This window comes from Anopheles merus, chromosome 2R (assembly GCF_017562075.2).
Source record: "Anopheles merus strain MAF chromosome 2R, AmerM5.1, whole genome shotgun sequence".
NCBI lineage: Eukaryota > Metazoa > Arthropoda > Insecta > Diptera > Culicidae > Anopheles > Anopheles merus.
In genome coordinates, this window is record NC_054082.1 from 3,839,470 (window position 1) to 3,866,247 (window position 26,778).

The 26,778-nt window shown below is 47.6% G+C and overlaps 1 protein-coding gene across 9 annotated transcripts in view; it reads right to left on the bottom strand.

Annotated features, from left to right (window-relative positions):
* LOC121603640 (microtubule-associated protein Jupiter) overlaps positions 1-26,778 on the bottom strand; it is a 109,173-nt gene that overhangs the window by 8,362 nt on the left and 74,033 nt on the right. For 8 of the 9 annotated variants that reach the window (XM_041932681.1, XM_041932679.1, XM_041932676.1 and 5 more), the window contains one exon: positions 332-468. In XM_041932681.1, coding sequence (XP_041788615.1) covers positions 332-468 — 137 coding nt within the window. Of the gene's footprint in view, positions 1-331; positions 469-554; positions 830-26,778 lie in introns of those variants that run through there. The other variant, XM_041932683.1, reaches the window with a different exon arrangement.

Below are 26,778 nucleotides of genomic sequence, written 5' to 3' on the forward strand. Positions count from 1 at the left end.
TATCGCGCTTAGGGGACATTTTTTGTGTTTTTCCACAGTGGAACATTGATCCATAACGAACATTTTCGGTTTGAAGCGCGCACACACACACACACTTTCGGCCTCTTGAAACATGTTCACACAGGCCGCAACATGACCCTCTTCATACCGTGCGAACAGCACACACACACTCACACACCGAGTGGTGCCGCAAACACATCTAAAAACCGAAGCAGCCATTTGATCCGTTTTCATAACGATTTGAACATTTTGCTGCGACACTTTGATCGGTTTCCTGTGGGATCCGGCAGCCGGGGCGTTTACCGCAAAAATGTGGGAAAGAAGGACTTACCGTTCTTGTGGGCGTCCGATGGAGCCGCAAAGATGTTCGACTGCATGCGGTTCTTGCTCATGGTGCGTGGCGTGTTGGGTCCAAGTTGGTCGGCGCCGAAAAGATCGCTGCTGCCACCGCCCGGTGGTTTCAGAACTCTGCAAAACATAGATAAAAGAGCCCGTTATAATCGTTTGATTCTCAACCCTGCGTAGAGCACATCCTATCCGGCAAACACACATACAAAATAAGCGAATCACAGCAAATCGATGAAAACTAGCGGAAAATGCTTTGGGCGTCGTATCGCGATGACTGAAAAGTTTTAACTGAGTTCTCAATATCCTTCCGAGTGGAACTTTATCACAATATTTCACAAGTCACAAGTGCCACAGTGTATTCCTTCCAATATTTCCCACTTCAAAAACAACCTCTTGCTGTAGAGTGAATTCTGTAAAACTGTCTCGAAAAACGCTGCTCAGTTGACTGACCAGGCTGACTAGATTCTCCGTTATGCGCTGCGAGGCAACGGTAAGGATACGTGTATGGCTTGCTATGCTCGCACGGACCTCTACCAAACACACGGCCAAATGGGTATGTGTACATGTGGTTGTGGGTTCTCCTTTTGCATGTGCGCTCTCTTTCACTCTTTCCAGTTTCGTGCTGGGGCAGAAAAGAGAGGCCTCAATCGAAATCCCTATACCAACACAACCAACATACGAACGACGCTATGCTACATGTTTATGCTGTACGAAAGGGGTCCCTCTCTAACACACCAGCCGGCAGCCCAGGTACACGCAGCCGAAGGTCTGGAACGAAGAAGCAGTAGGGGTTGCTAATTGGTGATGGCAGACCAACGGCAATAGGAAGCGTCTCGGAAGCGGGAAGGGTGCCGACAGGGTGAGGACTTATGGACGCGCTCGTTGAATTTTATGCGCAAGCACCTCGACGCCCCGCGTAAAAACGAGTAAGAGAGATAGAAAGACAGGGTCCTAAAAGGGGTGGACGAGTGGACACCAGGTGGAAAAGGTGGCGGCAGGGAGGGAGCAGCCGAAAACATGGTTGCCATGCGAACGCGCGGGGTAACAGAACAGAATCTCGCAAAAGCCAAACACACACACACACACAGAGCGAGCCAGAACTCGACTGCGGGTAATGAAATGATGCCTTTCTGGGTCAAGTATTTGCTTTAGGGATCTGAAGCACTTCTTCCACGTCGTTTACCTCGCAAGAACCTGCACACACGTGTTGCGAACGGTGGTGCTGCCGACAAAATAAAAGTATGTCCCCTGAACGGGTTTGGGGCGTAGCAACATTGTACGGTCTCCGGCGCGGATGGGTGACGTGCGGGGGGAAGGAAATCAAGGCTCCGAAATCAGATGTTGGCCGGGGTCAACCCGTCGTCAGTTCGTTGAACAATTGTGCCACCCGCTGGAGGTGCGCTCTGTCCACCGATTTCGGTCACACCGACACACAGCGCGGACACAGCGGGCACCTTCAGTCGTAATAAAATTAGAATACTGAGTCACGCACATTATTGCCCAATTTTGGTTGCTTTTTTCTTGTCCACACTTCTCTGGGCGAGTGTGTTTGGTCACTTTTCAGGCCGAGGTTTTGCCCAAAAGCGCACACACTGCCGTCGTGCGGAAAGTCGGCTTCGGTGTCTGGGTTAATGAGAGGGCCCTAAGGACTGCGACGACCTTGAACAGTCATTTGGGTCGGTTTTGTTGATAAGCGCAAGCAGGGCGAACGCTTTACGTGCCTTTGGCACGTTTGAGCCCGATCGAGGGCGGTTGGGTGTTGTGTCGGGGAAAGGGGTTGTTGTGTCTCAAAAGGTGCCCGAGGAGCTGCAGTAACCATTTCTCCAAGTCCAACACACAGATTAGAGTGGACTTTTGCCCATAACCTCATTCGCAGACACACACACACACGCTTAATCGACGTGAGAAATGAGGTTTCCGGCGTGCCTGTTTTATTTTTCACTTCTTCGATCGGGACACACGCGTACACCGGCGACGGACCTGCGTGAATGGACCCAAACATTTCTCCAGTCGAAATCGTTCCCTCGTTTCGCGACGTGACCTACGGGCAGTGCCCACCGACAGCGGTAAACTGCCCACTCGCTACAGCCCTATGGGACACACCAATAGATCGTATAGATCGTCCACACCGACATTCATCAATTTTTCATCGCTAGAAAACGGACGCCCGAGAGCTTAATCGATCGAACGATGATCGCGAAAAAAAAACAACAACAACAACCACGTCCAATTCATCAATCCTTCCTTCTATATCAAAGGGGTCGGACAGCAACAGACGCCCTCCGAGCGAGAGGCGAGAAAATTGAAAATTTGCTGGTTCACCGTTTGGAACCAAAAACAAACCGGGGAGACCTTTGGGGATCCCAATTTCGGAGAGGCTTTGATTACTCCGAACTTTTACGATCGATGGGAACGTTCTCACGGCGCACATCGAAAGTGAGTCTCGCGGTTCCTTTTCCCGCTGCTGTCCGCGTCACGTCAACAAAAGAAAGGAAAAATCTGTCACAAATAGGATCGCGGTGTCTCGGACGTGTGAGAAATCTCGTTCACCCTTTACGAACTGACACAGGGGAGGAGCGCTCCGGAAGCCGCTCGATTTTGTATGTCTTCGATGGGAACCAACTATTGATCATTTCCAAATTTGATCACGCATGTAGTGCGAGAGAGATTTCACGATGTAAACGAGCAATTTCCTTCTTTTACACGATCACACACCCAGCACGGCTACATACTTTCCCTCAAGAAGACGCCTAGAGTTATGCAATCTGCATATAGAATGGTTAAGGATGTGTCAGGGATTTTCAAGTGGACATTTTTCATTCCATTCAGATAAGATCGTGCGGTCGTTGACAAATTCCAATTAAAACCCATTCCCGACAGGCCGCGCTACATTCCAGTGACTGTAACACCAATTTATTAAAACCATAGACGACGACATGGACAACGACACCCAACTCAAGAGTGTTGTGGTTCCCATATCGGCGTTCCGATTATACTAACGAGATTTAAATTCCTCCGAACGCCATAAACCACCTCCAACTCCATTTCTCCCGCGCTGCATTTCGAGACCCATGCTGGGCCATAAAACATAAAGATTTAGGCATAACGAGCAACTTGAAATCAATCGGCACAGAGTGCAAAGTGGAACCCACAACGATTGAGACGTCGAGCAGGAGACAACAGCAACAAATTGGAAAGTAAGGCCACCACCCCGCCATATAGTTGGGGCGCTAAATAAGAATGATAATCCCAGCGACCCTTTTCACACACACATCGCGACGCCACACACACACTTGACGGTCGGTTTTGGTGTATGTTTTTTTCCAGATCGTTGGACCCCAATGGCGCGCGCCTTCCGGAAACTCCGGGATCGAGGTTGTTGAGGAATTTATGCTCTCGCCTACTACTCTTCTTGTGCGCTTTCTCAAGTGGAAATACACTAGAGTTTCCCCCGCTGGGAAACTAACCGTCCGTCCCAGACGGTGACCGACGATGTCGTCAACTCGTCTGCCACTAATTCCCAGATCTCGAGAGGGCGCACAACACGCATACACACTGGTAGGTTTCATCTGATAAACATATAAAATGGATGGCTAGAAACACAACATCACAACGCGTTGCCGATCGCAACCCTGCAGCAGCAGCAGCAAGGTGTCACACACGGCAAGCAAAGAGCACCCGCGGAGAGAAAACATTCATGAAATTTACATAAATTACGATGCACCCCGATGACCGCTGCTGCATCGATCACAAAACTAGCGTCGTGTCCCTCCGGGGGTGATGAGAGCCCCCGCGTGTCGTTGGATTACACACCTTGCGAGTCTCGCTCTTGGATGCAGCAGCAGCACACACACACACTCGTTAGCACCTTTTGGGGCTGTGCTGGCCGGCTGGGAAGCAAATCCGTTCCATCCGACGCACCATCAATTTAGAATCTGCTAGTTGGCACCTTTCGTGTGAGGAGAATTGGGATGTATCATAAATGGCCATCGTCAAATGGGCACCAAATTTGTAGCAAACCCCTGGTTAAGATTCCACAGCACATCGGGAGCGACGGAGCGGATGACGGGGGAAAAGAAACATTCAAAAGGCAAGTGAATTTGTTTCGAACCATTTTGCTACTTGATCTCGCAGACAGAAGAAGAATAGGCTTTCGATCTGCACCAACTAGTGGAGTTCCAATAAGGAAATGGAAAGCTGCTGAGAGTCGATCTGCTTTGGAAGATTTTAACGATTATTTCACCACCACTCTACTAGAGCAATTGTTGTCCAATGTTGAATCATGATTTTTAAATGATTAAATGTAAAATTCTACATCATGTCTTAGTAGCTGTTTTATTGCAAGTAAATCTTTTAAACGTGTGTTGGCTTGTTACACTTTCGTTCACGATAAATCTCAACCCAACACAAATGATCCCCGATCTTTATTTATGATTCACCGTCTCTAGATCTTCTTTAGAGAACAATAACATCTTCATGCCGGTTACCGAAGATGATCTCTGTCCATGCAACCGTAGCCGTTTTGATTAAATCCAATGTGCACAGGGGAACGGGGAGAAGAAAAAACAGTGCACATGCAACTGTGCAACTACTAGCGCAAGAAATAAACACACACGCCCCTCTTTCCGTGCATCGCGAAACATGAGACAATTAATTCGATCATAAGCGCGCGATCGTTACGATGAATATTTACACTCTCAGGGGAGGAAAAATGTAACTTTGCGGGATGCAACGTAGCTGGCGAGAAGATCTTTGCCGATCGTTGCCCCATCCTCAACACGTTTGCCAGCAACTCAACAAACCGGTAGCGCAATGCAATGTTGTTCTGCTTGCGTTTTGATGGAATCCATTGCTTCACAATAAAACATACTACCCCCTTCTACACAGCATCGGAAAGGGCATCCATGGGCCTAAGCTCAGACTCCCCAACACGCGAGAACGGGCGCGTGTGTGTGGGAAGAAAATAAATTAAATTTTGCTCCCTCACCGTGGGCTTTTCCTTCATAAAGCCCCAGCGCGCGGGATAAAAACGCCACAGTTTAGATATGAAGATGATCCATTAAAAGAAGAATATTTCATCTACCGTTCTGCTTGCCGGTGAGCGCATTCGTCTCGCGTGAAGGTACTTTTCGTGCGATGGGGCTACACGGCTTACATAGCCTTGGTTGGACCGCGGGGGCCTGATTTTACATCGATTGTCCCTCAGTCGCTCAGCTCATCAAATACTCGGGCGGTGGCGGGAGCTTTGGATTGGAAGATCCCCGGACAGCCCCAGGAATGCAACAATTGCCACTCAAGCCTCATGGATGGAGCAAGGGCGCAACAACAGCAAAAAAGAAGACCCAGATTCTATGCATTTCCTCCTACGGCTCACCAAAGACCAGACAAAAGAACTCTTTTTTTCTTTGCACAATCGACAATCGTCTTGCTGCTGCTGTTGCTACTACTGCTGTTAAAGCTACACCAACCGAGTAGCTGAAGAAGCTGAGAATGATGAACCACACACCGTTACCTATTTCGTTCGGTTTCTCGGTGGAAATAGGAAAAAAAGGAGCGTGCAGCGCGCTAGAGTTCTATAAGATAAGATAATGGAAAATGAACCAACCGCGCATGGATTGATGAACCAAGAGAGAGAGAGAAAAAAAGTTAATAAAATCCACTATTACGATACACCCCATGCTCGTCCGCTGTTTGCATCATCCACGTCGGGTCGGGGTACCGCGCCGGTCGCCCGCTGTCATCGTACTCTCCCCTTCATCGATTGTGTTGTGTAGCCTGCTTTTTCTGTTATTCAGTCAAATCATTTCCCAACTCGAATGCAACACAACGAAAGTGGACGATCAGATACTTTGCCGTCTGTAAGAGACAATCGAACACCCAACAGTTGCAACCGTCAAGACAAATCGAGGCAAGTGACTGATGTTTTCATATGGATTCGAATGCATCGATGTTGGCCGTTAGTGAATTAGATTTAATTAAGAAAACCCATGCACATATGCAGCAGAGCAAAGCAAATGCGGTTTGTGTAAGTGTATCCATAGATCAGCTGGTTTCTACACCACACACACACATGCACGCGCAAGAAACAATGCAATTACAATGGAATGGAATGTGAGGAATCTAGCTGCTAACGGTTAATTTGCACGAAAATTATCATCAACCCTCCAATGCTGCCGCTCCGCTGGGAATTGCACCACCATCAGTCAGGCAGACTGCAGCACACAACAAAACATATTTGTGTATGGGGAGATAAAAACGGTGCATCTTCTACCCACCGTCAGCCAATGGGGCGGCCATGGCGGCAGCAGCGGATGGTTATGATTATTGCCAATTAAAACAACACCGTTTGCTGCTACTTGCCGTTGGAAAACTGCACCGGGAAATCTCGCCGAGGCCTACGAAGCTCGCATAAAAAAGTAAAAAACTCCAACCCCCACACCGCTTCGACTCAGTGTGCTGGTGAAGGTGTTTGCTTACGCGCTAGCGGGGCTGAAAGAAATATTTTAATAGCGTTTGTTTTCCACCAGCTTCTGCAAGCAAAGCGGGGAAGCGATCATGGGTTTGAAAAACGGTGCTTCGCCGCCGTTTGTTTGTGCGCCTTTGCGAATTCAAGTTTACTCCACCCCAACAACGATGATCCTCTTCTTCCGAAACAAATTGAACGGTAATTTGTGCTTTTGTTACGCAAAATCAATGCAGTTCATTATCGCGCACCCAGCCGTTACTCTCATTTGCTTCCGAGCCCGAAACCGAGACGGAAGGAAACGGCCACTGACGTGTATCTCATCTCTGACATGGGTGAGCATTTTTTCCCATGAAACGCGCACTTGCCTGGTATGTCCGCCCGCACCTACACACAACAGGCGAGCGCGCGCCCGCGATTACTTTCACACGATTCTTCCAGCTCATCTCACTCCCTGCTCTTCGTCTACTTTTCCTGCGCCGAGGATGAAAGGGGTTTGAATTTTCATCGTGAAAGCCAATCAGCCGTTCTTCTGCCGGGGCTTGGGCAAAACAAATCAACCTTTCGCATGAAAAGGGTGCAGGTGAAATGGAGACCTTTGGGAACTGCGGCTGCTGCTGCGGCGACGGTCGCCCAAGGGAAGATGCGATGGAGACTGTTGCTAATGGGTTCGCGGATCGGTTAAATGGCAACAACATCTCTTTGGCATGGCAAATACTATCGGGCGATGCTGTTTTTTTGTTTTTGTTCCATTGCTTCCACAACGCCAGATCGATTCGAACCGGCGCGAAAGGCTTATCCCGGCGTAAATGCAAATCTCGATGCACCCGCCGTTTGCGCACTCGGGAAATTCCACATCCCACACGCGCACCACAAGGAACGTAGATGAGGATGTCGCGGAAGAGGGAGAGAGGAGATACTGCAAGAAGTCTACAATTTGGATCATTAGTAATAATGGGTTTGAAATTGTATCTGCCCCATGTCATAAATTGTCCATCCAACAACGATGCTTCTCCCCGCGATTCCCATTCGTGGTTCGTGTTTAGGGTCGCTTATTTTACCCACACATGCCATGGCATGCCGCTGGTTCGATTTATCTTCGCTTCCCTTGCCGCGTGGCGTGTTTGGAGGACAAATCACGACCGGCGAGCGTTCTCCTACGGGGGGAAGGAAAATGACTCTTACGCACATGGTGTCCGGCCGCAGTGACCCACCACCCGGCGCGGAAAAACACACGACATCTTGATTTGTGTGCTCCAGTATCGTTGGCAGCACGAGATACACAAACGCGGCACACGTTCATGGAGAAGGTGACAGTCTATTTTTTGTTTTTCCTGCGCGCCTTTCACGTGGTGAAGATTCAATTTCTGGTGCAATCGGCAGAAGGATGGCCGTGGTGTGCACCTGAACCGCGATCTATTTCTCTTGCTTCGGCATTACCAGGATCATGTTAGGGAAATTTATTGCCTGTGTCGCACTGATAAATGGAAATTAGGCTCGATTTGCTCTATTTCTGCATTCGATAGAAAGGGATCGTTGCGTACCCTGGCGTAAGGTAATCGAAATTGGAATAATTTCGAAATGATCGTATTGCTTTCCGTTACATCCAACCCAAGAGCCGAGAAGCAATCCAACAGAGCAGTTGTATGACCTTTCGGTGGCTTCAATGTCAACGGAAGTTGTGTGTTTCAGCCTACATGTTAACAATATTAACCATTTCGATTTAAATAATACCAAATCATCCATCCAAAACGAGCGTGATTTTGATCAGTCACTGGAAATGCGCTCCAAATCGATCTGCCTATGTGTGTGTGTGTGTGTGTGTGTGTGTGTGTGTGTGTGTGTGTGTGTGTGTGTGTGTGTGTGTGTGTGTGTGTGTGTGTGTGTGTGTGTGTGTGTGTGTGTGTGTGTGTGTGTGTGTGTGTGTGTGTGTGTGTGTGTGTGTGTGTGGTGTGTGTGTGTGTGTGGTGTGTGTGTGTGTGTGTGTGTGTGTGTGTGTGTGTGTGTGGTGTGTGTGTGTGTGTGTGTGTGTGTGTGGTGTGTGTGTGTGTGTGTGTGTGTGTGTGGTGTGTGTGTGTGTGTGTGTGTGTGTGTGTGTGTGGTGTGTGTGTGTGTGTGTGTGTGTGTGTGTGTGTGTGTGTGTGTGTGTGTGTGTGTGTGTGTGTGTGTGGTGTGTGTGTGTGTGTTGTGTGTGTGTGTGTGTGTGTGTGTGTGGTGTGTGTGTGTGTGTGTGTGTGTGTGTGTGTGTGTGTGTGTGTGTTGCTGTCGTACCAGAAAGTTCAGTTTGCGCCCTGCGTGTACGATTCAACAGGGGAGATAATGTACCACAGCAACAGCGTGGGGAAAACAAGAATGAGGACGCTTTTTAATACTCGCTCCCGCCCTCAGAACCGTTCCATGTGAAACAATTCTACCCCAAAGCAACCCCCCCAACATATCATAGCATAATTTTCGTACCGCACACAGTAATACTGGGAGGGTTAGGGCGCTGTGCACCCTCATTCAGAACGGAGCTTTATTCCGATGGGACGGAAGTTACCCCATGCTCAATGCGCGCGGGCCACCCAGTTTATAGGAGTATCGATAAAATAATTTTGAACAACTTCCTTCTCCTGTCGATATTATTTATTGCGTTCAGATTTCGTAGCCCTGCCCAACACTCGGTGACAACTAACTGTGCGGCAAAGAGAGAAGGAGAGCAAAATACGACCTTATTTACAAATATTTGTATTTTTTTTTTCTATTATTAAAATGCACAAACATCTCTCTCCCCGTTCTTCGTGATCTTTTCATCCATTTAAAACGGTACACTTTATCTAACAAAAACATACATCATGTTCCAAACGCCCCAAAACCAATATGACAACAAATTACAAAATCAAAACGACCTCAAATTGCAGCGGACAAACAAGACAAACGGTAGTGCAGTAAAGATAGATCCAGCCAAGATAACAACCAACACGACCCAATTAGGTGCTGTTCTGGAGCCCGACCAAAGCGGCCGCCGTGGCGTATATAATTATCTATACGAGAAGTACCGTAAAACAATATTTGTTTCATAATTATCGCAAACCACGGAACGCTCCACGAACGCTTACACACCCTCTTTTACAGTTGCCGCGGCAGTTTAAAAATAAACTAAACGCAACACGGTTTGATGAAGTTTGGCATTTTTTGGTCCACACTGGCTGCAGTTCCCTGTCGTTTTTCCACACGATACCGGACAGTTGCATCGCACCGTGAAGGGAGCGGTGGGGAGCAAAAAAGATGAGTCCACTAATTTGTTTTCCAATTTGGCCACAGAGTGTTACGGGGAAATTTAATCGTTTTTTTTTTTTATTCCTCGACTCTACTTTGACCATGCTGCTGCTCGCCATGTTCTAAATAGGAAATGGATGGCGGCGGCGGGCATCAGTGGTCGTAAAATTACTAGTTTTATCTAAATTCCCGTAATCTTCTGCGCGCGGTACCACCCTACAGCGTGTTTCTCTTTCCGGGCGGCGGTTCCCGCCGGTTCGGTAGGAATGGGAAACGCCTCTTCCGCTTATCTAAACCAACGGAGGCTCTTCTTCAAACTTCCTTCCAAGGGTACAACACGTTCGGGGGCTAGTGTGCTCCAGCACGAAACGTAACATTCTGCCACTGACAAAATTACGAACCCGCCCAAAGCTCGACAGGAGCACGGAAAAGAGGGTCACGGAATGTTTTCCTCATCGGCTCACCAAACTGTGACTAACCTTGTGACCGCCCTGCCGCAATAATGGTGGTGAAAAGCAGCACTTGCCATGTGCTCGCATCAATCCGAGTGACGAACCGTCATACCCGAAAGTTGATTCATGCCCGGATGGTTGTTGATCGTTCGCTTCCGAGCCACTTTTCAGTGGTTTGCACCAGAAGACAAAGACTGTACAGCTCGGGTCTACATTGCTAAAAACTGATGGTAACAGACAAGAGCAAAACAGAACACCCTCCACATACACACCGGTCCGGAAACAAGGTGAACCCGCAAAAAATAGATGAAACTTTTATTTGTTTGCGATTGTCGCTATGGCAAACTGTGTGAGGGCCATATACACCGGGGCCCGCGTTGGAGGTTAAAACCCGGTACGTGAAAGCCCCCTGTCTATGCTAAACTTTTCTCCTGGGTCTCCGCCCTTAACGATGGAAACTAGTTCACTGGAATTTAGTTAAATAACGTCGTGCGGGAATCTAAAACAAAAACGCAAAAAAGCTCACTATTGGAGCTGCCTTTTATAATACGCCTTCCTTGCCAAGATCGATACACACTTCGAACGGTGTGCGCACCTCGAAATACTAGAGGCACTAGAGGCACAGAACAAAACAAGGACACACGCATACTCTCGATGCCGCATTTGGATGTAACGGTAACCATTCCGTCCCATTTTTCCACGTTCCTGACTCCACCACGATCCACTTTGTTTGGCGAACCCGAAAAAAGGATTTATGTCCATCCACACACATCCAAACCTTACCCACGCAACATCCCGTCCGGCACACCTAACCCACTCCCGGACGGGTAGCACCACTAGCGCTTTATGATTTACTTATTCACCCTCGTGCATGCTAATGGAGGTTATACTCGCGAAAACAACGTCCAAAGCTCCGCCGGAGTTACATCGATATTTTGATTCGCAGGCTCTTATTTTCTTGCTGGTAGCTTTTTTCCAGGAAAATAGGTCTAGCAGGACCCTTCTCCATCCTCCTCCAAGCTATGCTGAAGGGTCCGCGTGCAGAACTATACCCCTCCAGCATTCTGAATCCGGCCCGATCAACGTACCTAAAACGAGAGATAAATAAAAGAAAGAACCGGTTAGTGCTGTTGCACGAACGTGTAAGCGCTGTCAAACTTTTCTATGCTTCGATAATGTGATATGATTCGTTTTTAATGTCATGGCGAGGAATCGCTTCCGATTCGCAGGAGCCAAACGAGCACACAAAACGCCATAACTGCCAACCCGCTACACGTCGCCGTTTCTTAAGCCAAAACTTATTGTGCACGACGGGGCACCAGCACCACACACCAGGGAAATGGTGAATATCATCATCCGTCACGTTACGGCTGTCGGATTTTAATGTGCAAAACTCTCCTTCCAACCGTCAGTCTAATAGCGCTAATAATGTCTATCTTTTGTGGAGAAATAAAGTGAAGCAGCGGTTGTCTTTCTTAGAGCGTCATGTGTCCGACGACTTTCTTTCGCCCTTCGCATGCATTTGCTTTTAGAGCCATCGTCGATTTGTCGTACAAATGAGCGCGCTAATCTAAAAGCTAATGTTATTAACCTGCAAATAAGCTGCCTTTGCGCCAAATGGATCACACGATGCGGTCGAAATCGTTACTTCCTACTGTAGATAAGGCGAAGCTAATCTCCGCACATCCACCGGGAGGGAAGCAGTACACCGTTGACTCGGGATATTAATTTTCCCTGCTGGAACCTTCGCTGGAACGTTCCACCGAGCGGGGTGAAGAGCAAGTAGAAGACGACGAATAACTTTCACTGAATCCCAAATGAAAGAACGATCATTCACCTTCAACTGACACTCCGACTTCGGCAAACCGTGACCAACCCATGGAAGAGGAACGGAGCTTTTCTAAAACAAAAAACTGCACCGATCCAAACGTTCTATTTCGATGATTTCCGAACATCAAACTTCAACAAACTACAAACTTTATTTGCCTGAGTTATTCAACCGACATTATGGATTATTCCACCGGCGTTTTACGACCCTGTTTATCCGGAACAAAGAGGTAATCTATTCGATTTACTATCGATAAAACCGCCGCTACAGTGTGCAGTAAAATTACGCTAACAACCATTTCCTCACACTCAATTGAAAGTGAGGTTCGGGTTTTCGCACCAACCAACCAGACCACTCTGCTTTGCGGCTGGCGCTGATGGGATATTCGATACAGTTCTGCACCGGTACTCTGCACTTCTTACACAGGCACAGGCAGCTCTGCTTTGCCTACTGCTGATCGGTCGGCAGTACGGGCAATACTACCCTCGTCCCGTAATCAAAACGATCAATCGCTTTCCGATCAGTACACCCCGCGCACGCGGACGCACAAACACAGTTCCGGGAGGAAAGCCGCGCACGCTTTGATGCATTTTCCGCTCCTCTCAAATTGCAGCGAGGACGATCTAATAGCGCCCAATGCCGATATGCCAATGCTGCCGATGGGCGTCAAGTTGCAAATGGCTTAGATTTAATTTAATGTGACTCGTTGGATGTGGTCGATCGCCGGGCATATTCTTCGATCACCGGTGCGATCCGCTGTGTGGTTATGGATTGGCGCGAGCTATGAAACGGAACGAAGGAGGACGACGTGTGACGAACCGTGCGGGCTGGGCTGTGGCGATGGTGGTAAAGAGGGTTGTTAAAATTTTACAACCCATTTCCTGCGGGCGAATGCGGCGGCGGCAGTGTGAGATGGTGGCGTATTTTGTTAGCGGTGTTGTTTGGTTAGGGAGATTGGTGTGTCTTTTTTTGCACTGCTGCACTCTTGGCCTCTCCGGGTTTAATGCTCGCCGTCTATCCATCCCCATGGCCCACCCATGGGCCTGCAAGGTTGAATACCTGGTGGAATGGAATGTAATGGAGTCCCTTCATTTCTCCGGAATATCTTCGCAAGAAATCAAACACTTCCACCACAAGGGTAGAAGAGCCGGCTAATGCTTTTACTACATCGGTATTCATGATCAGGCGGGTGCGCGCGTACGTTTGAAGTTCTTTAATTGATGCTGATTAGTGACAGCTGGATGAGGGTAGAAAGGGTGCGGGGTACACCTTTACTGTTGGCGGCAGAAGAAAAAATAAGGGGTTTCCCCTGACGAACAACGGTAATGAATAAAAAAAACAGGGCGCATTTCGTCTCTCAGTAAAAACTAAGTACCTTCCACGCTTCCACGCGCGCTCTGCAGAGCAAATGTGGAGCGCGCAACACCTTCGCATTCTGTTTTGGGAAGAGGAAAAGCGTTCCTACAACAAAAGGCAACAGAGCAAGGTTGGGCCACACACACATTAGCCGAAGGTGAAAGAGTTCAAAAACGGGACTGCTGCTCTGCGTCAACCTGCAAACAACAGCAACAACAACAACAAACGATCGGACCACCGTGAGCGACCCCAGGTCTTGCCACGCTGATGAGATGATTGGGCTCCACGGATTAAGGTCGGTTTTAGTGTTTTAAGATTAATTTGGGTTCGGTTTTGGTTGTGTTTGGTGTGGTTTTTGCTGTTGGTGCAAATGGAAAAGGGAAGTGACTAATTTTCGACAACAGCAAAAAGACACCCTTCACCGATTCCTCCCTTTGCGCCGTGTGTATCGGAAAGGGAAATCCATTTCTATTTCATAGGATGTGGAAGATTTTAGTGTCGATCGGACGAAGGGGGTTGTTTGGCTGACTTTCGCCCCACGATACAATCTGCACGACCACAACGCCCTGACTGAACGCGTGCACGGGGGGTCGTCACCCAGCAGTCCAGCAGCCCAGCAGCAGCAGCATCCTTTTAGTCTCGCGTCTAGGGCCGGAAGAATCGCGTTGAATGTTAATCTATCCCAATTTTTCCCCCTGTTCGAACTCGCACAAATTTCTATGGAATTTCGGGCGAAAGTCATTTCTCTGAACCCATTACGAAATTTGACAGCGTGTTTTTTTTGCTCTCCTTGTGCAGAATTGAGGAACCTAATGAAATGAAGGAAATGATCAACAAGCCTTCAAATTTGCGACTCCAATTCATTTTTATTGATTTCCTTTTCGGCCACGGGATAATGAAGTGAGGTGAAGGAAACGCCCTGTGAATATGATTTATGGCGAGCGGATACATTTTTCCCATAACATACGAATCAAATTATTCAATTCGAATTTCACATGCCACCTTCTTTCTTCAGTGCCGTCCTGCGTAGCAAAGAGTTGAGAGGCACGGTGACGAGCCATTTGTCACAGTAAATTCACACCCCTAGTGGAGCCCTCCAGCGTGCCATTACTCATTTGGCGGGCAATTGCTGGGATCATTAGTATGAATTGTTTACAGAAAGGGAGCCCTGCAAGGGGGGGGGGCAAAAACCACACTCTCATAACATCTTACACTCGTTGACTAATGCAAGCGTATCACCCCTTTCAATCGACCACTCTTTCTGGTTGGTGACGATCATCGTTGGATCTATTACACCTTGTGTTGTTCAAACAGTATTTAGATAGTGAGAGATTCAAATTGCCTACCATAAAGATAAATCACTTGGTGCACCTTTCTACGCGCGTGGGTATGTGTTGGGGGAGGAAATATTACACTGATTGATAATCACCTTGAACACTATGTGTGTGTGTGTGTGTGTTAGCGGAGCTACGTTCAAGCCTCGATTGGGCGCGGTTGAGTAATGACACCGGTGTGGGGTTTACCGAATAAAGCATTATATTTTCGTGGCAGCTAGCAGAGATATTGCAGATGGTGGAGCTGGTGCGCCTCACAACTAAACAAATCGTTCGTTCTATGAGTTCCGAAGGTTCACTGAACCGCTACCAGTCGCTGTGTGACCGCCAGTTATGGTGGCGTGATTTGGTTACAGTGCTGCAATCCACCAGGAGCGCCACCCGACGGACTACCACAACATCATCCACCGAGGGAAACCCACGCAAAGGGGGTACCCAGAGCTATTTTTAAACAAAACCGAAAGAATAGTTCAGCCTCTGTGTACCGCATGTTGTACCACCGATGCATCGCGCCCGGACCGACTCCCACAATTCTATCTGGTGTTGGTGGTAATGGTGGCACGGATGAAGACCAGAGCGATTGTAGATACCCCAGGCACAAGCCGGCGGTAAAACTACAATCAATTCTCGATTGGAAAAGCGCGATAAAACAAACCATGCACCATATCTCGTTCGGACACCGGACCAAGCCGTGGTTCGTTGACTCCAGGTTCTTCGGAGTTTTCCGTTTCGGGGTTCGGACCAAGACGACGACGACGACGACTGACGAGTAACAGCAATAAACAGATACAAGCACACACGCTCATCACTCATTTATGGTTATCTTGCACTGGAAGTGATGTGCGATCATCGTGTGTTGGATCTTTCCGAACGCTGAAAATTCTGCCCAGCTTCAAATGCAACCGCGCACTCCACTGCAACAATCTAAAGACCATACTGTGTTGGGAGCGGCGAGAAAGGCGAGATTCGGGATGCAAAGTTCGGTTAGTAGCTGTTGCTGCTGCTGCTGCTGCTGCTTCTGCACACGGCCGACAAGCCAGTTAACGCTCGTGCTACATTAAACAGCCGCCTGTCACGGCCCAACACGTGACACGGTTATTTATAGGGCAGTTCTCTAAACCACGACATACTAGACACTCGCACACACAGGCCGGAGACCGGAACGTCGACGTACTCGTTCGTTATTCTCTGTGCTGTGTGCCGTGCCGGCCGGTCTGGAAAGGTTCATGGTCTTAACAGAAGCAGACGCCCGCGGTTGCACATAAAGTGCAGTTGCAAAGTCGCCGCCGGCTTCGCCAAAAAGACTGCACGCTACCCACTATCGCCCGACCGTATGGTAATTTTCCCCCTCAGGCAGACCCTCTTCCTTGGCGGGAAAGAGTTGGAAAGCGTTTGTCCACACGCAACCAGAAGCCATTGGAGCAGCTGAACGGAAAATCATGAAACAGGGTGTAAATGGCGACCCGGGAAAACTTTTCAATGGCAATGAACTTCTTCGTCGATTCGGACTGTGCAGTAGAAATCGTCTATAGGACGAGAACGATTCCAATTAGCTTTGCAACAGAAATTATTACAACAAGCCAATTTCATAACGACTCCTACGAACACACAGATACGATTTATTATCCCTGGAACACCACTGATTTGCCTAGAACATAAAATATCCCCTCGGCATTCGACACCGATATTCAAAACTAAGTCAAACTCCAACGAACCGCAAATCAATCAGCGCTCGCCGAGTTGAAGAATCCAAAACGATACTTCCTCAGTACGAATGGTTCCTCATTCGTCACACCCATCATTAAACATTCTCCGAGACATGTCGTGTTGAAGCCATTTTTCACCGCAAACGTTCCTCGTCGCGGGTTTTAAAACTCTCCCCGAAACGTTGCTTCCCGTAAACAAATCACAAATTATAATAGGGAACCACAAATCGACACCACCAGCGATGAAAAGACCCGTCAGCCCTTGAACGATCTATTGCACTTCTTCCGAGTCGCACTGATGTGCAGTGTGTTCTGACGGTTAAATCTATTTCGGTCGTGTTTTGGGATGGAACACAGCGAACCCGCTCTAAATGGGAATACGAAAGATGAAGTTTAGAATCTAGTGGCCAACCATTACATGTGTATGCATGTGAGCGTGTTTGTGGAGCACGGCCATAACGACAGAGAAAGTGTACTATTACGCTACAAAGAATAGTCCGTTTGTGTGCCTAAAGAATCCTCCAAAGTACAAATGAATTGTTTCCAAGAACGTATGCGCACGACCCCGTTGTTCAGGCAGTGCATTTGAGCCTACTTCAGAGGCGTTCTAATCACGTAGCCAAGAAAGCAAATCCGACACCTACCGTACACCGAAACTGAACTGGAACACTACAAAAATATACTTCCAGCCGATCCATGGAAGACTTCCAAGCGGTTCATGGGAATTCGGAACTCATAGTAGGTTCCGGCACCGCAAGCGCAACCGCCTATAGCAGCAACGCCGAACGTTCTTGCGCCATTGCATGATCTAGGCTTTCTGTGTTGATGGTGGAAAATCGTATTAACTTCAACCGGAGTGGCTCGACCGTACAAAGCACTGGTTAAGCCCTTAGCCCAGGCTTAGCGCTTCACGAGAGGTGAGCCAATGCCTCCCGATGGTTTCCAGTTTCGTTTCAATCGGAAATTTTCAATCGTTTCGTTACACTTCAGGCAAACTTCAACTGAACTGGACTTATGGCTGCTACCGTCTTCCCTTGTCAATCGCATTGGCTATGGGGAGTAGTTTGTTACCGTTCCTCCCTTTCCCGAAAGGTTGTTCGTCCGCTACCGGCTATGGAACCCGAACAAACTAAGCGGATTAATGTGGCTTCAGGGTTTCCCGACTAGTGTTGGAAAGGTTGGAGAAGACGATTTCCACCGGTATACAAACTAGCAGCAAGCACACGGGAAGGTTCATTGAACACTTAAGACTTGAGGAAAAAAGTTTGAGTAACAAACCATAAATGCGACCAAGGAGAGATCGTTACAAAATCAAGTTCTTTAGTCCCATTCAGTACACATCTTTACAATCAGAAATCGTAGCAGAACAGCTCTGTGCATCCACCTAAAACTCTGTGATCTCCCTCTAAGTTGACATTCAATACTAATCAATTGGACAATTTTCAATACTATCTTTTCTATGGATGATTCTTTCCAAAGCTACTGGTTCTTCTGTCTCGTCTAAAGAATTGCTCCTTACGCCCAAGAGAAGCAAATTGAAATTCCTGTTAGCCTGCGGAAACAGCTGATATCATTGACATGATAACATGATTTCTTCCAGCCGTTTGAGCACGGTCCAATGTCTGGTGTGCCCTCCTTTATGCCGACCTCTAGACAACGTTAGTATGCGCATTAACTAGCTAGTGCTGATGTGCTCTGGTTCAGTTTGGGACGATGCAGGTATAATTTTCACCTATAGACGTGTGTGTGTGTGTATGTGTGCCGTCCCTCTATTAGGCGCCAAACGTCTATGGTACAGGAAAATTAAACATGACACTGCCAGTGGTGGAGAGTATCCACGCGTACTACAGCCTTTGCCAATCTCCTAACAAGTGTAGAGCTGTAAAGACATGGGCACGAGGCTAAACCGCGGAAACCACCAGCCAGACGACTGGGCACATACGAGGTGCGCGATACCTCCAACCGCAGATTACGGGAGAGACAATTACGGGAATGCGATAATGTCTGATGCATGTTCTTCTACACCCTTTACCACGTACACGATGGGGCGGGTCGTCCCATTCAATGCACGCCGATTAGTGATCTGGTGGGCCGGGGCCGGTGGTTGATGATCGGTCAGCTAGGGCACGGCTCACCACACCTTCTAGTCGGGAGGCTTCAAGTATGTGCTTTCATTCCATCGAAAACATTGCACCGATGATGCTGGTTAGCGCACAGGCAGGCATCTCTAATGATATTTGATACGTCACTAAGCTCACTAACACCATAGGTTGAATGAAGGCAGAGAAGGTATCAAAAAAGAATTACCAAACCTGGCTAAGCTAATCCAACTCAACCGCAGCCCGCCTTAAGACAGTCGCGATCATCTTCCGCGTTGGAGTGGAGTCAAGTAAATAACTCATGATACCATAGAAGGTACGCAGCACGTGTGCACGAGGCATATGTGTTTTCTTTTTCGCTCTGCGTTTTGCTGCTCGTTCCGCAATGATAATGGGCCCCCGGGACGAGCCACAGAATGAACGGGATTCACCAGTTGGAAGGTGGAAGAAACAAGAGAATCACTAACTAAGTCACCACCGCAGACACCACTCCGACACAAAGATCAATGACCAACGATATAACACAGCGCTCGAGGAGCGAGTTCGCGTGCACGGGAAAGATGTTGTTTCACGATTGCCATGCCAGAGCACCACGCCTGCCGTGGATATGTAAATTTTTCGATTTAATTAATTGCATCGCGATCGCACCTCTGCCAGTGCTTCTCTATAGTTTGTAAGATGCGGCCGAAAGAGCAGTCCGGAACAAACAACTCGCGGGTATGTTGAGATTAATTAAAACAATAGAGATCTCTCATCACCATCCAGTTGAAGTTATTTTAATACGATTTATTCTTGGACTTCCATCCAACGATACAGAGCAGCTTGACCGATTTTGCCGATTCCCTGCTAGAGCAACTACTAGCCTAGCACTCTCCTTTTCTTTTCCATATTTATTACTTCCAACGCGTGAGATGCAACCGAACTCAAATCACACCAAGGAAGACTTTATCAGTATATAAATTACCCACCGATTAACATTTTATTGCACTCATTTAAGCACCTTTCGATTTGATCTACTACAATTTGGGTGCCTGTGCTTATTGCCTCAAACAGGTTTGTCCGGCCGACAACTCCGGACCTAGACCAGGAAAGAGAATTTATAGAGCCTGATTTTTGATGATAAAATTATATGTTGTTTTACTACCTTTGGGGGGTTTCACGTGCGTGTGTGTGCTTGAAACGTGTGATGGATGAGTTCGAACAGATTCCCTGCATTCCCATGTGCTATGGGCATGATCGTTAGCAGGCCTCGGAGCGCAGAAGCGCGAACCCAACGATGCAACCCGGTTTGATTACGGACTTTTCGTTAATTAAGCTATATCCTCCTATCGGGGGGGACACAACAGCTTCATCGTTTCTGTGCGGATGACAGAGGCGATTAGTTTGTGGTGTGAAACCTGAATCGAGGGTGAATCAATATCAAATTGCTAGCTTTTATCAGACGACTCATTTCTCACCGAAAGATTGAGTCGTTGTATCGGAAGGCCCAATAAAAGAAAGCATTAAAAAACTATGCTAATATCTAGCTCACAGACACCGCCAATAGCAAGTATTCGTTGCGCGTTAATCGATCTTTTGATAATGCTACAAAGCTACACAGCTCAAATTGGTTCATTAAGGTCAGCCCGTTTTATCTGAATCGGTTGCATTAGTGCGAGACCACCTGCTTTTTGTTCAAAGCATGCACACGGCGAGTAATCTACAGCTTCACCCATTCACGTGATCAATTTTTCCTTACAGTAAAACCCTTTCCAACGCACACATGAACACATATTTTCACTGGGCGTTTCTATCTTCAATCGCACACCCATATACTGCCCTGTCCAGAATTATGATTTCCCTTTTCACTGGTCCCCGTTCGGCTTCCTCTTCGGCCACGGCATGTCGAGTTGGCAGCAGCAATGTGCATTGGTGCACGAAAAATACACCGCACACATTGAAGGGAGCACGTGGAAAGTTTCGATGTTGCTTGCAGAGTGGTGACCGTGTGGGTTGGTTGGTACAGCTGCCCTGGACAAGTAGTCTTCCCCCGGTTCCGTCCCACCCAAAGCTAAAAGAGTCGATTTGCCAGCTCCCGTCTGTGTCTGCCATTGCATGCCTATAGTGCACGCCGAGTGCATTACAAGAAGCAAAAGCTCTTTTCTAACTTATGATTAATGTTTCTCGGTTACACCCAGCCTCCCCTTCGCATCGAGCTTTCATGTTGCAGGCGTATGATAATCGACAGCCAACTTCATTACCGACACATGACCAACTTTTACGACCGTCCAGAGTGTGCGGAAGCGAGACCGCAAATAGGAAAATGAAAGGATCATTCCGTTTATCGTTTACTACCGATCACGCTCTCCGGCACTACAATCTACACAAGATGAACATGTTTAACTGAAGCTCATTGAATAGCGCACTTCCCCGGCAGCGTGGAAAATTGACGTCCGCCTCCCCAACTATCGGCTTTCGCGGTTCGATCGAACCTACTCACGGAAGGTGTGAAGATTTATACCCGGTCTGTGCCATCGTTTTTCAAACGTGTTAGGAAAACTGTCAAAATTTCAATTTACCCAATGCCCACGCGCCTAGGAAGTTTGTAATAGGGACAAGCCAGTAGTTGTTGGTAAGTGTTGCATCCATTAGGGAGTCGCTCGGCATTACCATAAGTTACTCTTTCCCCTCAAGCAGCCATACACACAGCCCGGTAGCATTGTCATCATTCACCGACCCACACAGATATCTTTCACGGGAGATAGGCAAGGGGCGAACAGTGATCGTTCGCTTTTTGTAAAATCAGTTTGTAGCAAACCAACCCGACCGCCTCAGAACGGGTGAAAGTGGCCCGAAACATTCGACGCATCAACGGTAAGAGAGCGTGAAAAATATGATTGATCGCACCAGCCGACCCAGTGCGCGGCCAGACCGAACGCTGCCTGTCCCTGCGGCTTATGGACATTTGCTGTACCGAACTGTCACTGCACGGGAGCACTAACTAATTAGGGGCAGCTGTGTAATGACGATTGCCGTTTCGTTTGCAATGAGCGTTCATTGCTCTACCGCCGCCCGGTTCGTGGCGGCCGGATTGGATCGTGTTGGGATAATTTAATTTAATTAAAGTTCGAACCGTTGTAACACGGGCCGGCACACTTAATCGCTACACCATCAGCTGTCACCCGATCGGAGGGGCTTTGGGTTTTAGTTCATTGAATTTCTGACAGATTGAAAACATTCACCGGGCAAATGGTTTGAACTAACCGCCGAGACAGCAACCACGGTTGTCTAGTTTCAATGCTCTTTTCCGCCCCGAAGCAACGCAACGCACAATACATTCTTTTATTGCAGCAACACGATGGTCGGGTTCTATTTTACAATTTGATGAATTGGAGCAAAATAGCGGTACCTCGACCGTTTGTCGTGAAGATGCTCCCTCTCGTAGATGCTCTCTTTGGATTGTGTTAATGTCTGGGACAGTGCGTGACACTAGGGACATTAAAATAGAGGATACCCAAATTAATCTACACCAAAACACGAGCAACTCTGAAACCGAACTAGAATGTTCCTAAGCGATCGTACTGGTCATTAAACTCTTTTTTCACCTACTTTGTTCCGTCTAAAGTTCATTTAAATTCCAACAACTTTCTAGCACCTTGGACACCTAATTACAACACATCAGTAGCAGCAGCAGCAGCAGCAGCAACAAGATCCGACAACGGACTTCCTGTGCTTCTATGCGGTTTACAAACCGATTCATCGTGCTGCATCGCCCAAGGGCACAATTCCTAAGCCCAATCATCTAACTTGCCAGAGGCCACAACAACCCAACGGGTCCATTTGCTCCAGCAAGAGCGCGATGCTTCGTTGGGATACAAACAAACAAATGGATACAAAAGTGCTGCAGTTATCTGGACATTGCAGCCCGGATAGGAGACTCCGCTGTTTGTTACTTCCCCGATCGCTCAAGATTAAAAGATCCAACCCCATCAGGGCTGCATGATCTCAGAGAAAAGGGCTTTTGCCGGTGTTGTGCTGGCCACATCATTGTCGTCAGGTGAGGAAACGGTAGTTTCCACGACAGTTTCAAACCCAAATCACATCGCCGCCGCTAACGTCCGGAGCTTCGAGTCACGACGATTAAAGCGCGATCATTCCCACTTCGTTTTGTTGGAATCAACCAACGGCCAGCAACGGTCCGTCGGTAGCATGATCATGCGAGAAGATGGTGGTGGTGGAAGTTTTGACAGTCGCAAGTAATTTGTCCGGATTTTGTTGATTTTCCTGCCTCACACACTCTATTGCTTGGTCCTGGTTGAAGCTGTTTTGAATGCGCCTGTCGCTTGTCGGGAGAGATAAATGGGCGCACAACTTTTATTGAAATGGGCCCTGCCCTGGACTGCTCACCGGAAGGAAACGACCGATCGCATAGGTCGTTAGTGTGTGCACACTTACCTAAAAGAGAGAGAGAGAGAAGAAAAGAAACCAAACAACGAAGATTAGACTTGTGCGCCATTTGCATAGATACAGGTGAATTGAATTTCTACTGCAATATTTTGACTTTTTTGACTTTGCTTTCCAAATTTATATGGCGTCACTAAGGGTAACGGTAACACTTTCACTGCTTCCCGAGGACCCTACATGTGTTCCTCGTCCAAGGGTAACTTAATTTTACGCTTTTCACAAATCTTTTGCCAGTCATTTTGCTCCGGCTAAAGAAAGATATGATAAACATCACCATAAGAAATAAAGCTAATCCGTGAAATATGGGTGCGCTGAACCGTTAGCCTTTGTAGGTTGCGGTCGGCTATGAGTAGCCATTGTGGTGAAGCAGACACTCGTGGTGACGAGAGCTTTACAGGTTGATGGAACACACACGGTGGACACGCTCAAGTGCAATCCCGCCGATTAAATTCACGTAGCAAACGGAACTTCGGGGGAAACGCTTCTTCCTCCAATAAATACGAACAATAATTAATTGTACTAGCCACGTACGAGACATACGTGCAAGTACAAACGGCAAGAAATAACCACAGTCCCTGCATGTGTGGCTATAAACGTTCGCTGCTGTAACAGAATTACAACTAGCAGCAGCATGTTTGTAATGTATGATTTTAATTATTCATTACAGAAATGATTTCTCTGCTCCACGTGTCCGTAGACTTTGCATCCAAATCGTTGCTGGAAGAAGAATAATAGACCCCCAAGAGTGCCTCCGCTGTGCCAGCGGCCCAATATACATCACAGTTGGAGTGTGTAAACGCATTTGCATAAAAACAAAACTATGCGCACTCATTACACTCTTCCCGTGTTCCTCCAAGAAAACTATTAAAAAAGACACTCCGAAAGTAACTGTTTATCACGAAAACTGAGTCAGCAAATGTGTGGTGGTAGGCAAATTAAAAGCTCATAACACATCTATGATGAATTCAACTGCTTCTTTTTTGTATTACAACTTGCGACTGCGGTGTTCCGACAAAGTGCCTGTCGAAAGCTCACTGTTAATGAACTTGTGTGATGGCTACAGTGTTCGCATTTGGACGAAGAAAACCGTTTTTATTGCTGTCCCACTGCTCGTCTCGTCGTGCTGCTCTCCCAAATGAAATGCTGCCGTGGTCAACGACACGTCCCCACAGCAGCGACAGCAAAAAAAGGGAGCAGAGATGCGGAACCGAAATCGTCCACTTCCGGTGATCACCTGCCAACCAGGGGCAGTCACAACCACGCCACACACACACACACGTACTCTGCCGGTGTCAGTGTGGCTCGAGCGCACGAGCTTCCGAAAATGCAGCAGGCTTTCATTTGTAATTATCTGTAATTGGCGGAATCTGTTCCCGATTCTTTATTCCCCTTCTGGCCCGCGCACAAATACACCGCTGCCATGAACGTCAATGTGCAGAGCAGTATGTAAGGCGGTAGGGAAAAAATAGAGCAAATCTATGATAAATGGGGCACACGAGCCAGGCAAGCCCACTGCCATGGATCATTGCCACATTTCGGTGTCATTGAACGGGGCGGCTTGAATTTGGCGGATTTTTTTTCTCTTCTCACCTACAGCTCAACCGTGGCTCAACCGGAACTGCTAATGGAACGTATATGTGGAGGAATATGTGGCAATCATATTTCGGTCATTCATGGCAGAGATCACGTCTCTCTGTGTTTTTTTTAAATAAAATTATGAATATTGTGTATTGTACAAAAACAGTTCAATAAGCAAAGAAATGCTACTTTCTCCACATGAAAGCTAACCAACAATTAACAGCTGCTAATTAAGTAAACCTTACACATCTTAGATTCAATTATGCTAGCAACATTGAATGGACAACACCAATAAAAACAATGATGGTTAAGTATTTTCAACATCACACATCTATCTGCTGGCTAATTTTCTTTCTGCATGCGTACACTACTACTATGCCGACATAAAATAAAGGGCCGTCGTTAATCGAAAGGGAATGATTTAATGGTTTCTTCCGCTGCTTCAGCAGTACGCCACGTCTGGGCAGCAGACGGGAACCGCGGCGTGATTGAAAAGTGAAACAACATAAACCCTTCAGACACGTTCGTATCTGCACCAGTGCTGCACATGAAGCCAACTAGTTTCACTACAGCACTTTCTTATACGTCGGCATGTGTAGACTTTCCTGGGCCAATATTTGATAAGCCAGCTCGCGTACACGTGTCCGTTTGCCTGCGATTATTCGCAGGGAAAACATGTCACGAAAAACGGATTGTTTTCCTTTCACGGATTCGTGCCATGAAATCGTTCTTCGCTCTACACTTTGGCTACACAAAAAACGGTAACAGTTGCACAAAAGAACATCGGGAGCTAACACAGCGGTTCCATCCACCCACCCAGGTGGGCACACAGCATATGCGGCTTGAATCATTTCCCTCCCGCTGCAACATGCACCGGCCAACTGGAGCAGCCCAGCCCTCTCCCCGTGTCCGCCTGCTGTCCTTTGTTTGTAAAACTGCACCACTTTCTCCGGCGATAGAGGCTAAAAAGTAAACCACCGTTTAGTCGTCCGTCAGCCGGGGCAACATATGACGTGAGCGATTCATGCTGCTGCCTCAATGCTGTGCGCCGATTGCCTATATTTTCCGGACACCGGTCTCTGCGTGTACGTGCGCCCGAAATTGTACGGCCTCCCCGCTTTTGGCCGCGAAAAAGGGAGGCGCCACTGACCGTGATGGGCAGCAGCATACCACACACACACACACACACACACCGTGTGCGTAGAGCGTGCCGGCATACACACCCCGAACACGGGGCAGATGGTAAAGAGGAAGGGCGGAAAACACACATAAAGCACAGCTTAGGTTGATTTTATATATGCCGCAATCTGCGCCCGTGCCCCTCTTTCCGTTGTTATAGATTGTGTTCAACGCTCCATGGGCTGAAATATGGTTCGGTAAATATGGATGTGCTTGCCCATACTTGGGCACTTGGCGCATTTCGCTCTACGGTGCTGCTGTACGGACGGACAGCAGCCGGTGCAATAATAATCGAGAAATTAATAATTTATCACCGAATTACTGCAACGGTCTTCTCCCGAGAGCAGCAGCGGTGGCGAGAGAGAAGACAACATTACCGAGGGTCAAATTCGAACGCAGTGGAGAAATTTTCGTGTAATGCATGTCTGGGTTTAGAAAGCAACTAAACATCAGCATTTAACAGCACTCTATTTTATCATTGCACAGATTGGTTACTCCCATTATCATTTTTGAAGTGGGTCAGTCGAAATTAGGTCCATTGATTTTTGTCTTGACATTAAAACAGTTTCACAAGCTGTAACATACTTCTTTTGTAATACATTTACATTCTAAACACAACTGCTTCTTTGGTATCTATTTCAAACTTACATTAAAATACGGCCATGACACTATTCAACGTTCCACTTTACCATTTGTGCTTTGGAATCCTCCAAATCTTACATGAAACCAATAGC